The 13,512-nt window shown below is 43.1% G+C and overlaps 1 protein-coding gene across 1 annotated transcript in view; it reads left to right on the top strand.

Annotated features, from left to right (window-relative positions):
• The window catches only part of LOC103368907 (transcription initiation factor TFIID subunit 4), a 99,860-nt gene that overhangs the window by 13,153 nt on the left and 73,195 nt on the right, over positions 1 to 13,512 (top strand). Inside the window, exons 3-6 of the mRNA XM_008297440.1 lie at positions 8,258 to 8,410; positions 9,150 to 9,272; positions 9,814 to 9,903; positions 10,886 to 11,095. Coding sequence (XP_008295662.1) covers positions 8,258 to 8,410; positions 9,150 to 9,272; positions 9,814 to 9,903; positions 10,886 to 11,095 — 576 coding nt within the window. The remainder of the gene's footprint in view (positions 1 to 8,257; positions 8,411 to 9,149; positions 9,273 to 9,813; positions 9,904 to 10,885; positions 11,096 to 13,512) is intronic.

Genomic DNA, 13,512 nt, shown 5'->3' with positions numbered 1-13,512 from the left:
CCAGTGTGTATGGGAACCTACGAAGAAGGTAAAGTTTTTGGTACCAAAAGGCACAACCTCAGTTATGTTCTGGCTGCCCCTGAATGAAACAATTAGATGCACCACTGCAACCAGTGTAAGGAGTTAGTCTGAGGCCCTAAACTGATGAATCAGTGTGACTCGATGTATGTGTTTGACAATAATAAAGGCGTCTAACAGCTCTTGTGACTGTCATCATACGGTTGGCAAACAAACAGCAGTAACTGCTTGAGACAGAAACCTCTTATTCGCTCAAGAATGAATGCTCAGTTTTATCTCCACAGTTTAAGCAAATGTAGCAGCGTAGTTTTTGTTGTGGCCTTTCAAGGCTGCAGTGAAGAGGCCCTCCACAGATCTTTGGCACCTGTTCATCGGATCAGTAACTGCAAAGACAAAAGACAAACACTAGAGGGCAGCATTTCATTGTCTTTTTCAATCTGGGTAGACTTCACTCCTGACCGCAGTTTGTACTCGTGAAGTGCTCAGATTGTTGTTCTTTTATCACGTTGGGCTACAGTAAGATAGCTATTCATCATACTTTATGTTATTTTGAGTGTTTAAACTGTTGAAATGAATGTAGAGAGGACATAGAGAAGAACGATTGATGTGGCAGAAGTGATTGAAAACTGTCCCTAAATGTCCAAGAAAATGAGCCTGTAATCGCATGTGGAATATAACACAGTGGTGTTCACTTTATTATTGTGTGTCTGCTATAACATCAGTGCTTTGTGTACACTTCATACTGCAGCAGTGTAACTCTGCTGCATTGTGGGTAGTATTACTTTTCCAGTTAGTATTGCTGCTCTACAGGCTGAACTGTCAGACGCTATGTGACAGATGTGAAACCTGAGATTGAGCGGTTTTCCTTATTATCGGAAAATTCCACCCTCGGTTACTCCAATGCTCTCCTGGTATAAAAGAAGTGTGAACACTGGTCAGCGCCAGTCCCATGCGGATCCCAGACAGAAGTCCGCATCAGTTACACAACGGCACCCGGCTCCCGCCTCTCAGCGCAGCCAACCTGTATCCATACGAAAAGAGAGTCGCAGATTGTCATCGCCTCTCACAGTCACTCTGATGACAAATCATTGGGTTGCGGCGTTGCCATCTCGACAGGAAAAGCAGTAGCAGGGAAATGAAAGGGAATGGTGTTTATTCCCAGAGCTCAACCCCTCTGTCGGCCTGTCACTCTTCCCATGACCCTGAGGGGAGAAACGGAAGGCATCCTGAGCTTCCTTCCTTCCATACCTGTTAAATCATTCATCATCCAACTGCCTGATTATTTTAAAAAGCTAACAAGGCTTTGGTTCTTCAGTGTGTTTGTGTGTGTCTGTCTGAGGGAGAGGGAGAGAAGCTAGAGAGGGGCATAGCTGGCGGTGAGATGCACCCCGTGGCTCTTACCACCCTCCTCCTTACCCCCCATTCCCTCATCCCCCACGTACACCCGCTTCCCCCCCAACTCTTCAGTACGACATTCTTTTGAATCCTACAAAACTTTTAGTGGAGGGGAAACTCCCTCCTCCTTTTCTTATCCTACTTCTTCTCCTCTGCACTGTAGTCTTTGCCTCTTTCCTCCCGTCCTTGGCAGAGTTTGTGCGCGTCTGTTTTTGTTTGTGTGCGAGACAAGTGCAGTTTATTATGTGCTTGAATGTGTGTGTGTGCATCTCGGTGAATTGTGTGCGTGTGTGTGTGTGTGAGCACTTGGCCTATCTGTGAATGGAAGGCACGGTGCCAGAGGTCGGGGCAGAGGCCCTCCTGGGTTGTCTTGGCCAATAGACAGGATAGCAGGGAAGCAGCCAGGAAGTGTTTATGAGCATCTGTGCGTGTATGTGTGTGTTGTTGTGTTTGTGTGTGAGAGATGAGCCACTGGGCATCAGTGTGGTTTTGTGGCATTTGGCACTCGCTGCCTATTCCTCTCATTTGCTCTCTTGTATTTAATATGCTCACAAACAAACATGATTTATGACAAATATTAGCATCCACCTGTATGAATCTTACTGAAATGCTTTTTTTTTGTCGTTGTTGTTGTCAGTTTTGTGTAATATTTGTCTTTACACATTGGGACAGATAACCTACAGTATTTCAGTATTGCAGAGTTTGAATCCCATAACACACAATGACAGACTTGAGTTGTCTGATTACTTTTGGTCCTCTTTAATTTGGAGGAATGTCAATAAAAATGACTAAACTATAAACAAATGGTACGCATGTGAACATCCACACAGTGAATGTGAGCCCCTTCACCTCCCAGTTAATGTTTCATTTCAAATCTAATGTGCTGGAGTGAAATGCCAGCAATGCAATAATAAAAATACTAAGTTTTCATCTCAGTACAGTGTTATAATCAGTCTCATCTCTCTTCTATATGTTCTGCATAATCCATTTGTACTTTGGTTGCATGTCTCAAAATGTTATGTGAGTGTGCAACAGTTTATTAAAGCACGTTGCTTGACTGTCACAGACTGTTGAAAAATGGTTCCTGATGACGAATGATTTTAGATTCAAACATATTCTTTAGCCTGCGATGTATTTATTTATTTAATCATCGGATCAGATCAGAACTTTGTTCAATTCTGCTCAAATAAATTGCCATAGTCATTGTTTCATGTATAAAGGAGATTCACTTGGATAAAACAAACAAAAACAAAAAAAAGAAATTCCTATTACCTCCCACACAGCCTGCTATTGTGCCTATCGCACTTGAATTTATTCTATGGCACTTATCTAGATTATTTTCTCCTGACGAGATCCTTGCTTGTGTTGTATCTGCTCTCAGATGTACGTTGCTTTGGATAAAAGCGTCTGCTAAATGAAATTGTAGAATACAGTGTAAAACACTGGCAGGCTGGACGTAGTAACATAGCCATATCACTTACAGCACGACACCCAGTCACATTAATGGATTGACTGAAGATAGAACGATGGTACTTTGAGCTTAGAGCAGTGATGGAGGGAAGGATTTTTTGACATTTTGGCACCAATATTCGTCCAAAAACATCACAGAGAGGAACAGAGACAGTTCGTCTGCCAAAATGATGCACATCTTTCTCACTTTTCTTGCTCTCCAATTTTAAATTCCTTATGTTTTGTACTAAAATGTCAATAACAAAACTTTACTGCAATGAAGACACTAACAGATTTGATTGTTGATACTCACCAGTAATTAATCTAATCCGTTTTTACCCCCACAAGACTTTAACAGAAGTTGCTTAAAGGAGTTTTTCTTTTATCAAATACCTGCAGCATCAAACAGCAGCAGGATCCACAAGCGTCTCCAAAGTGAGAGCGTTGTGCACATTAACGCTCATCAGCAGAAACCAAATTAATTAGTAATAATCCTAAATGATCCTAGACATAGAGAAAGGATCGATCATGATGTAACTGCAAGTCACACTTTTCACTTTTCTTCACCTTAGACAGGTGAGCTGTCACACACACACAAGCTACAGTTAAATCATTCATTGCATCGCTGCTGTCCTCAGGTTGAGTCCTGAGCTTTCAGTTTTGGTGTTTTCTCTAAAATAAACTATCCTGTCAGTTATTTAGACGGTTTGATAAGCTGCTATTACTTTAGAATTAGTTTGTTATTGCAGTTATCATGCATTACACATCACTTAGTATGTTGCCTAATCTCAGTGACAAATCCTGCATACGTACTGTAGCTCTCCATCAGTGTCTGAATGAAGCTGTGGGGAACATTAAAATAAAAATGTGTCTTAATGACAGACTGCCATCTCTTTACTGGATTGACAAAGCCAGCAATGTTCCTTGCCTCCATGTCTGTAAAGGACTGTAGACACAGATTTGTAGCTGGTTAAAGACTAAATTAGGGAGTTTATGCCCTTAGTTGAGATGTATAAATCAGATTCTGGTAATTTACTGTAATTAACAGACTTCATCTTCACATGTTTCCCTTTTGCTGCGACATCAAAGTCAAGTTTTTCATCCTCGACAGCATCAGGGAGAGACAGGAGTACACAGTCATATTTCTAGATGGAATTGGGTCCTTGCAGATGGCGTGTTGTTATGCTAATTTCTTTATTAGTTGCATTAGTCATACCAATTATTATGGTGTCTGTTGTTTTCATTAAAACAAATGCCAGTTAGGTAAGCTAATTTCTCGCAGGAAAACAGAGTTCCAATAAACAACAGTGTTAATAAATATCTACAAATTAGGCATTGAATGTCTGTATTTCATAGTAAAGCTTGCAAATTCTATAAATAAGTTGAATATAAGAAATTAAATTAAAGGTTATTACAAAGGAAGACTTGGTCATAACCTGCAGACGGTAAATTAACATTTTCTGTCTGTTAAAAGTTGGTCATTTGAGAGCATATAGAAAATGACACTTTCATGGTAAATCTTACTAGAATCGTATTTTGAAAAGCCAAAAAGTTAAGCAATTTACAATATATTTTTTGTACTTTCTTCTCCAATTCCGCACTTCTTGCATTTAGAGAAATAAGAAACAGAATTCCCCCAAAGTGTCAGCAGCGCTGCCGGTGTGTGAAAACATACAGTCGTGTCCGCAAGTATTTGCACGTAGGCACAGTTTCCATTATTTGCTTCTGTACCACCACAATGGATTGTAATGAAGCAATTAAGATGTGATTAGAGTGGAGACTTTCAGCTTTATTTCAAGGGCTTTAACAACAATATTGCAGCTTAGGAATTACACCTATTTTTTACAGGCTCAAAATGAATTGGACAATTTTTTGCACTCTCTCTGTTCTCTTTCTGTCCGCGCTGATAAGCAGCTTCCTGCCAACTGGTAGCCTGTTTCCTCATTATTGCATTACAGATTATAGAGATCAATCATCTGGAGTTGATTCTACGAGTTAAATGTGCATTTAGAAGTTCATTGGAACTCCTAATATACTGTTTGATGAGGTGTTGATGCAAGTGAAGGAGGCTGAAAAACCAAAACAGACCTTTAAGAGAGTTTGCAGTAACTTTAGAAGAGGCCTTCTGACTGAGTAAATGTAGGTTAAATTTTTACCTGGCCTTCACCTCTACTTCTGATTTCTACATGTTACCGTTTTCCAACTCTGCTTTACTACAGATAACAACAGCTGTGATTTCTGCGCTACTACCCTACTACACATGTTTTTTTCAAGATGTGGATTGTGCACTAAGTCACTCTGCTAGTTTTTTTCCCCTGTGAATTAGCCATTTTAATGACAGCTCTCAACTCCTTGTGTGCCAATGTTCGACCAGAACAATTCCTCCGTCCCTAGTTTCAGGGCACCACACCCACTGGAGTTCTGATTGGTTACAGACATCAACAATCAACACAGAAAGAATGCGCTGTCAAGCTTAGCACCACCAAAAGGCCTGGAAGACCGCAAAAGACCACGGAAGTGGGGGATCTGAGAATTATTTACACCATCTATACAAGTCAAGAACACTCTCAAGGAGGTACCGTAGGTGTGTAATTGTCACCAATCCAGAGATATCGTCATGAATATAAATACTACTGAACTGCTGGTCCGGATGTGCAAAGACTTCTGTATTTAAATTGCTTTAAGTTATTGGATCCTGAAGAAACACACTCTCATCTTGCCTGTACTACTGTGTGTGTACAGCAAAATGACAATAAACTTGATTTGATTTGATTTGATTACAGAGAATTTACCTGCAGACCACTGGTAACACTCAGGAACAGAAAAACCAGATGATAATTTACAAGAAAACATCTATAAACATCCTGCTCAGTTCCGCAACAAGAGTCTTTGGGCAAATAATGCCAGATGAACTTGTCATGGGAGTGATAGGAGGAGAAGAAGGACTCATGATCCAAAGGATGTCAAAGAGGATGGAGGCAGTGTTAGAGCTGGGGCATGTATGGCAGCCACTCACCTGACCTTTACCCAGCTGAACTACTTTTCACTTAGTGAAGGTAAAACTGAGGGCAGAAAGACCCCCAAACAATCAGCAGACCTGGAGGAGCATCTCATTGGAGGAAGCTCAGCATTTGGTGACGTCTCTTGGGTTCCAGACATCCGGCAGTTAGTGACTGCAAAGGATTTGCATTCAAATATTAAAAATAATCCCTATATTTATAATTGTGTTACTTTTGAAAATGGCTGTAATTCAATACCTTTGTCAAACACCTTCAATTACACCTCAAAGTCTTCAGTCACATGGTCATTCAGTGCTTCATGTCCAATCCATTGTGTTGGTGTCCAAAGTCAAAATGACACAACTTGTGCCGCTGTCCACTGACATACATACCTGATCGTAGGTCCCTCCTGCAGTCAGACCCCAGCAGTTGGACACCTAAACCCACTGCTACGTGACCACACAGGCTTTCTTGTGCTTCAGTCTTCACCACCACCAACACGCTGCCACCTTCCTTCTTCTTTCCTGCTGTCATGACCTTTCCTTATCTGTCTGCAAGGCACGCCACTGCTCTTTTCTTATCCCGTTGCCCTCTCTCTCACACGCTGTCCCAGCCTTTTCTCGACCTCGCATCCTCTTCCTTTTCACTCTTTCTTGTAACTCTGAAACTGACACGGTCTCACTGTTGCTGCTGTTTCTTTGTGTCTTCCGAGGTGGCGTGTATTCATTTGTCCTCCCTGTTCGCCACCTGCTTTCTTTGATGCCTTTATGCTCTCTGTTTCCCCTGTTCCTTCTTTCCCTTCTTCGCTCTCTCTTTCTGTCCAGCAGTCTCCTGTGACCTCTCAAACTACCAGGCAGTGTCCTTTGACCCCGGCCAAGATGGCACCGTCTCCCTCTCCCACCTCCTCCAGCCCTGCCCTCCAGACCTCTTCTTCCTCCTCTTCTTCTTCCTCCTCCTGCCCTGCACTCCGCCCTGTGAGACAACCCTCCTAACTTGCCTGATTTTCAGTCTTTTGTCTTACATTTTCCTCCCTTAGCCTCCCTGACAGCTGATGTCAAGAAACAGTGCTACGGTTTAGCGGTCTAAAGGTTACGCTGTAGGTAGTGAACCAGCTTGGAGACCCTTAGTGGGGCTATAATGAGTGAGGTTGTGTTTTAAGATGTGGCTAAAGCATTTCTGAAACTGTCAGTTTTTGCTGTTTCAGTAGAGAAAAATGGACCTTTCTTTTGTGAAAATGTATTCTACATGATGGAAATGTGTCTTTGCACATACGTGATATAATCAATTATGTTAAACATTTGTTTGTAGCAGCAGTTGTTGCATAATTTCTGTAAGATTCTGTAAGATATTATTTTTTTGTATTTGCCTGTCACATCTTCCCACTAACACATAAAGCAGCAATCACAACTTCAACATTTAGAAAGTTACAAGTGAAGCACTGAGTAACTTTTCCTCTCGACAGAATGTTTTAAACCATGTATTTTTAAACATCATCTTGCAAGCGAGTTGTTTGCAGAGAAAAACAGGAATAATAACTGATTTCCACCAACTAAAAGTATAGCTGCCAGGTATTGCTGCCCTGACTACACATCATCACATCGTGTACTGAACACTGGCACTGAGGGAGATAATATTTCAAGTTGAACTTTCCAATTTCTAGGGAACTAAAGCACTGGAGGCTCTGATCCAGATCCAGTGCTTCCTCTCTAGATATGTTGCATCCAGATTTCGTTGAGATCTTTGAGAGGAGAGATTTTATTTGAATTTTACTGAAAACATACAGAAGACTGAGCACATTTATGCACTACAGCACTATATGCCTGCATCACATATGCTGGTGTACTTGTGGCCTTGCCAGCGTCTATATGGGACTCGAGCCATGAGACCTTAATGTGTCCCCTCCATTCTGGGTGCATTCACACCTGTATTTAGAACTGTCCACTTATGATTGCATCACGTAAGATGTATTTTATTGCCAAGTGTGAACAGGCCCTGAGAGTTTCAAAAGAGGTGATGAGGGCTTTAGAGTGAGAGACTGCCGACGGCACTGCATCTGATGAGCAAAATGTGTGTTTGTACAGTTTCTCGTCATTCACCCCTACACGCTGTTTTGAGAGAGCAGACAACAGGTAGCAGATATCTGGAACTGTCTATGACACATCTTCTCAGGAGAATAGGGACTATTAAGAAAAGCCTTGATGGCCTCCTGTATTTTTCAGCCTGTAGCTCGTCGCCGCCTCCCCTTCCTCCTCCTTGTCTGTTAAGCGATGTCCACGGAAGTCAGTAGACCAGATGTGACAGGAGCGCTGTGGCGCCTGCCTCCTGTTCTCTGTGGCCTTGCTGCGAGCGAGGCGTCACGTCCTGTTTATCTCTCTGTCTCTTCCTTGCTCTTCCAGAAGGGCCCTGTGGCGCCGGCCGTGGCTGTGACGGCTCCGCAGCAGACCCCCGTGGTTATGGCCCCCCAGGCCCCGGCCCAGGCCGCCTCCCAGCCAGTGCAGCCTCAGCAGACGGGCATCGCCGCGGCCCCCGGAGCTCCTGTCGTGTCCCAGGTCCGTTCCCTCTGCCTCCCCCCTACATCACCACCACCACCGCCGCCCACACTCCACCCTGAAGGGCGCAGGCACTGTCACAGCTGCCAGGAGGCTGGCTGTGTCACAAGCTCAGCCCCGGACCCACAGCCTCACCGCGTCACACAGCTGGCCATGGACAAAGAGTCTCACACATGCCCACACACGTTCGCGCTCATACATTCACAAGAGTGTATACCAACCCAAGGACATACAGACATAAAGGCACAGACTCTCCATGTGTATGTACTTACAGGAACGTATGCAGTCACAGACAGATGCAGGCTGACTTACATATAATGCCCTCGTAGACACATTTACATGAGTACATAGATGCTAATGTTTCTACATACTGAGCCTGGAGAGCCCACATGGAAGCAATTTGGGCACCAGTCCACTCTAAGGCAGTTTTAGTGGACAGGTGCCATGTCTCATTTGGCTGCAACGATGACTGGGCAACAGGCTAAATGTTCACTATGCACTGATTTGTGACTGATGCTTGTCAGCTCCTTTATCAGTCCAAACAGCTTCATTCTTTGTAAAGCAGTTATTATGGAAATGCAGCGCAAATACAAGGCCGCTTCTCAGAGTTTCATCTACTACTTTTTTGAGGCTACTGACACTAAAACAGTTGGCACTAGCTGAATCTCCTTTTTTTTTTTTTTTTTTTTAAAGTGATTTTTAAATAGAAAGTAAATTTGTGTTTTCTTATCTTCTCCAGGAAATGCAAGAGAATGTGAAGAAGTGTAAGAATTTCCTGGCCACACTTATCAAGTTAGCATCTCACAATTCTCCGTCCCCTGAGACTTCAAAGAACGTCAAGGCTTTGGTTCAGGACCTGCTGGTGAGTTTCAAAAGCCAACAAATAAACACTGTTCACATCCCGTCGACATCATAGAAGTTTGTGTGACTAGGATAGTTTTTGGAAAAATCTTTTATTTACAAAAGCTGCCATGGCCCTGACAGATGCTTTTTTCCTGTAGTGAGAGTTTTATAGGGCGATATTTCTTTTGCATCTGATCGACTGCAATGACACGATGACATGACAAGTGTGAGTTCACTTTTTTTGCACTGTGAAATCCTGTATACGTAGGAGAAGTGCAACATTGGCACTTGAATGTGTTGCTGTATTGAATATTTCCCACCTTTAGATGGCAGCATGAAACTCCTTCCAAAACTCTCCGTTCCCTGTCATGAATTTTAGGATTATACACAGTTACACACTGAGTTGCCCCCTCGGGTGCCAGCACATGAGTCGAGTGGTTGATCATCACCTCCAGTGATGGGATTTTTTTCTTTTTGTGTTGAAGTCACCGAGGTGCTCTTAACATACTGTCTGGTCTCTCTTGTAAAGTGAGGTTAATTCTGTCCTCTTAACCCAACAGGATGCCAAGATTGAACCAGAGGAGTTCACCAGCCGGCTGCAGACTGAGCTCAAGTCGTCTCCGCAGCCTTACCTGGTGCCCTTTCTCAAGGTGGGGTTGATGCTTTTGAACTTTTTTCTGTAAGACTGCTTCCTACACTGATTAAAACAATATTTCACTTAGCTGGATTCCTACTGGCTGAGCTTCTACCAAACTTATATATAAATCCTTAAAACCAGCACCAAAACAGTGAATCCCACACCTCCCTCAGAAGGCAGTCCTCTAAACTCTGGTCCTACATTGTCAGCTTACTGCGCCCCTTGGCTACTTTTGAAATTGACCCCTAAAATAGTTTCCTGAACTGCTCCATAACCTGCCGCTTAAATCGTTCCCTAACCTGGATCCTTAAGCTTCCCCTCTCGTGCCTTTTCCCTAAACTGACCCCCCTAAAGTAGTCCTTTCACTCGCACTAGAACCAGTGATGGCTGGGCCCGACAGTAGAATGATACAAACACACACACACACACACACACGCCTCCCTCTGGCCTGACTTCTGACTGTGTGTGACAGTGGCCCCTGCAGCTGTCCCTGCCAGTAGCCAGCAGGTTTCTTCAGCCAGCCGTGATGAGCGTCACATCAAGGCGCTCGACCGCCCAACCCGGCCACAAACACATGTTGTCATGCAATGTTAGGTCGCTTACGTCAAAAATCTGCCTGAAATAGTCTGTATGAAACAGCATCAGCTCCTCAGGTCGGCTGTGACAGTGGGTTATCATAAATGGCTGATGGTAATGCCATATACAGTATTAAACATACTGTAGGTTCATTGTCCTGCAAACAAATTTTAGTGTAGAAGTAAATGTTTTTTTAAACGTACAAAAACAAATGAGCTATTGTGGGAAGCAGGTATGGTCACATGTCTCTGCAAATCTTTTTTTAAAGCAGCCTGTAGCCTTATTTCTATGATAACATCATGCTAAATTAGCCAGTGACCACAGCAGTATTTGTTGTTGCAGCTGTGTATTATGTTTTGTCATGCATGTCTGTTTCGCTGTGTGGCTGTAAACTCTGACCTCCGTATGCCCGTCAACAGAAGAGCCTCCCGGCCCTGAGGCTGTCTTTGCTGAATAGTCAGCAGTCCCTGACCCAGCCCCCACAGCAGGGAGTCAAACCGGCACCCGGCGGCACCCCTCCTGCCATCGTGGCTGGGCCAGCTGTCCGCATACGCCACCCTAACAGCGTCAGCACCACTACGGGTGCCAATACGCTGCCTGCTGGAACGCTTGGACATGCAGCTGCCATGGTATGTATAGACTGGCCCAGTTGGAAGAGCCTCCAGTGCAGACACAGTTAGCACGGTGTTTACATGCTGTTTAAATTGAACTGAAGTCCATAAGAGCAGAATAAGCCCATACAAAGTGTTGCCTAACATCACAGATAATAAAAAGAAATGTGTGAAACTGGATAATTGCAGTGCGATGTAGCTAATAAACTATATGATAGTCTTTAACACTAGGAATGATTAAAACGTGTAAATGCACAGATGTACATTTACAGATGTGTCCCCTTTGCTTCACCTGTTATTAGTTGCTAGAAATGTGCACAGAAAATGGGTATGCAAGGTGTGAGAGGATGGAGAGAGTTAAAGCTATATGGTCACGTAATAGATAGACAAATATTTACCCACAATATTCCATTCAATAGAGAAGTGCTGGGATGTGATGAATGCAAACCTGCAGGCGGTGGTGTGTGTGTGAGAGTGTGTATGTTGATAGGTCTGAAGGCTGAATTATCATTCTGGAGAGTGTCACAGTGCCATGGCTGGAAGTCACACATCTAACAGTGAGTTAGAGTCACACTCAGCCCACAGAATCATTTTACCAGAAAAAAAAAGACAAGTTTTAGAGTTTTACAGTTGTTTAAACTCCATCATTAGCAGTACATCACAGACAGATGCAGCATGGAGCATACAGACACCAGAAGAACATACAAACTCCACATAGAATCATTTTCTGTCCTCATATACATTGTTTACTTATCTTTAATGACAACACACATGTTGTCATCTCTGATGTTCACACCTTGAAGACCGTCAGCACAATCACTGTGTACCTGGCTGCTGATCAGAGTAGACGATGATCAAGCACTAGCTGACTGGAAGTATCCGACTCAAGAACTGTTAAGTCATTGTGCTTTTTTTTTTTAATGCAACATTTCGTGCACACGGGGTGATATACAGACAGGGAACAAATTAAAGGACTCTGTTATGCTGTGGGGGCATTTGTAGAAATGATTTCGGTCTGCCTGTTCTTTTAGAGGGAAGAGACACTGCAAATCAACACAAAGTTGTTCTGAGTGATCACCTTTATCCTATGATGAAACATAGGGGTCACTGACTCTAAGTAGTACTCCATGGCTGTAACAGTCACCAGATCTCAATCTAGCCGAACACCTATGGGTGATTGCGGGCCGATGTTAAACAACACCCTGTGTCACTGTCATCAAAACACCACATGAGGGAATTTATTTAGAAGAATCATGTTTGTCCCTCCAGTAGCGTTTTAGAGAAATAACTGTGCACGTGGTGGTAATACCTTACGAAGGCGCTTGAGAATTTATCACCTGTTTGTAAATAAAGTTTATTTAATATGTATTTATTGCAAAATCTCTGACTTTAAAACATAATGCACACACAGTAATTTTAATCATACATTTTTATTATTTGCTTTCTTATTATTTCACTTAAAGAGGCTTTAATTTGTTAGAAAATCTACAACAATTTTCTAAAAAAAAGAAAAAAAAAATTACACTCAACTGGGACCTAGCTGCTGCCTTGTTAACACTCCAACAGTTAGGATTTCCAGAAGTCTAAGTTTGGTGACTTTTAGTAAAAAAAAAAAAAATATCAGGAAGGCACGGTTATGGAGAGAAGTACGAACTCCAGTCCTCTGCCGTAACCTCGCCAAACTTTTGACTTGGTGACTCTGAGGTGAATGACCGAACAGCAAAACTTAGCCAATTCTTAGTGAGAGAGTCCAGTTTTAATATAGACAGGAACAAATTCAGTTGTCATTGAAAGGTGCCATACAGTATTCACATCAACGTTTTACATATAAGACTTTAGGTTCACTGTCTGAAGTTTGTCTGGTTAGAATCTACTCTGTTTTATTTTAATCTGTCCAACATATCGTATTGATGATGTGATTCTTGATGTGCTTCACAGTGTCAGTGATGGTAAGTGGCGCTCATAGGTTGTGAGCAGTTGATCAAGTGATAGAGCAGGGACACAGCTGACGTAAGGCCAGGTAACCTGCAGGGTCCAGCACCAGAAAACGACAGCTTCACTCAAGTCCTGTATGTGCCACGTTACCACGGCTCTGTGGACTGTTTGCGTGCCCGTACGCTGAAAATCATGCAATCCCACCAAGCACAGACGTCTATGGATAGGTCAAGTGAGGTCAGCCTCGGATTGGTCTGGTCCAAGCAGAGGGATGGGCAAGCTGGAGGGTTCTCTCTTTTACATTTTCTCTCTTCACTTTCCCTTCCTATCCTTCCTCCCTTCACTCCCTCTCTTTTTCCTCTCGCTGCCTTCCTCTCTAGCTTTGTCTGTCACTTGCTTTCTCTCTCTTCGTCTTTTCCCCACTCTACTTTCTCTCCATTTCTTTCCAACAGTTTCTCTCACTGTATCTGCCCCCGCATCGCCCTCTCTCATCTCCCTCC

The sequence above is a fragment of the Stegastes partitus genome, unplaced genomic scaffold (assembly GCF_000690725.1).
Source record: "Stegastes partitus isolate 25-593 unplaced genomic scaffold, Stegastes_partitus-1.0.2 Scaffold1221, whole genome shotgun sequence".
In the NCBI taxonomy this organism is placed as follows: Eukaryota; Metazoa; Chordata; class Actinopteri; family Pomacentridae; genus Stegastes; species Stegastes partitus.
Note: the sequence above shows the minus strand (reverse complement) of the source record. Positions and strands in the feature narration are given on the sequence as shown.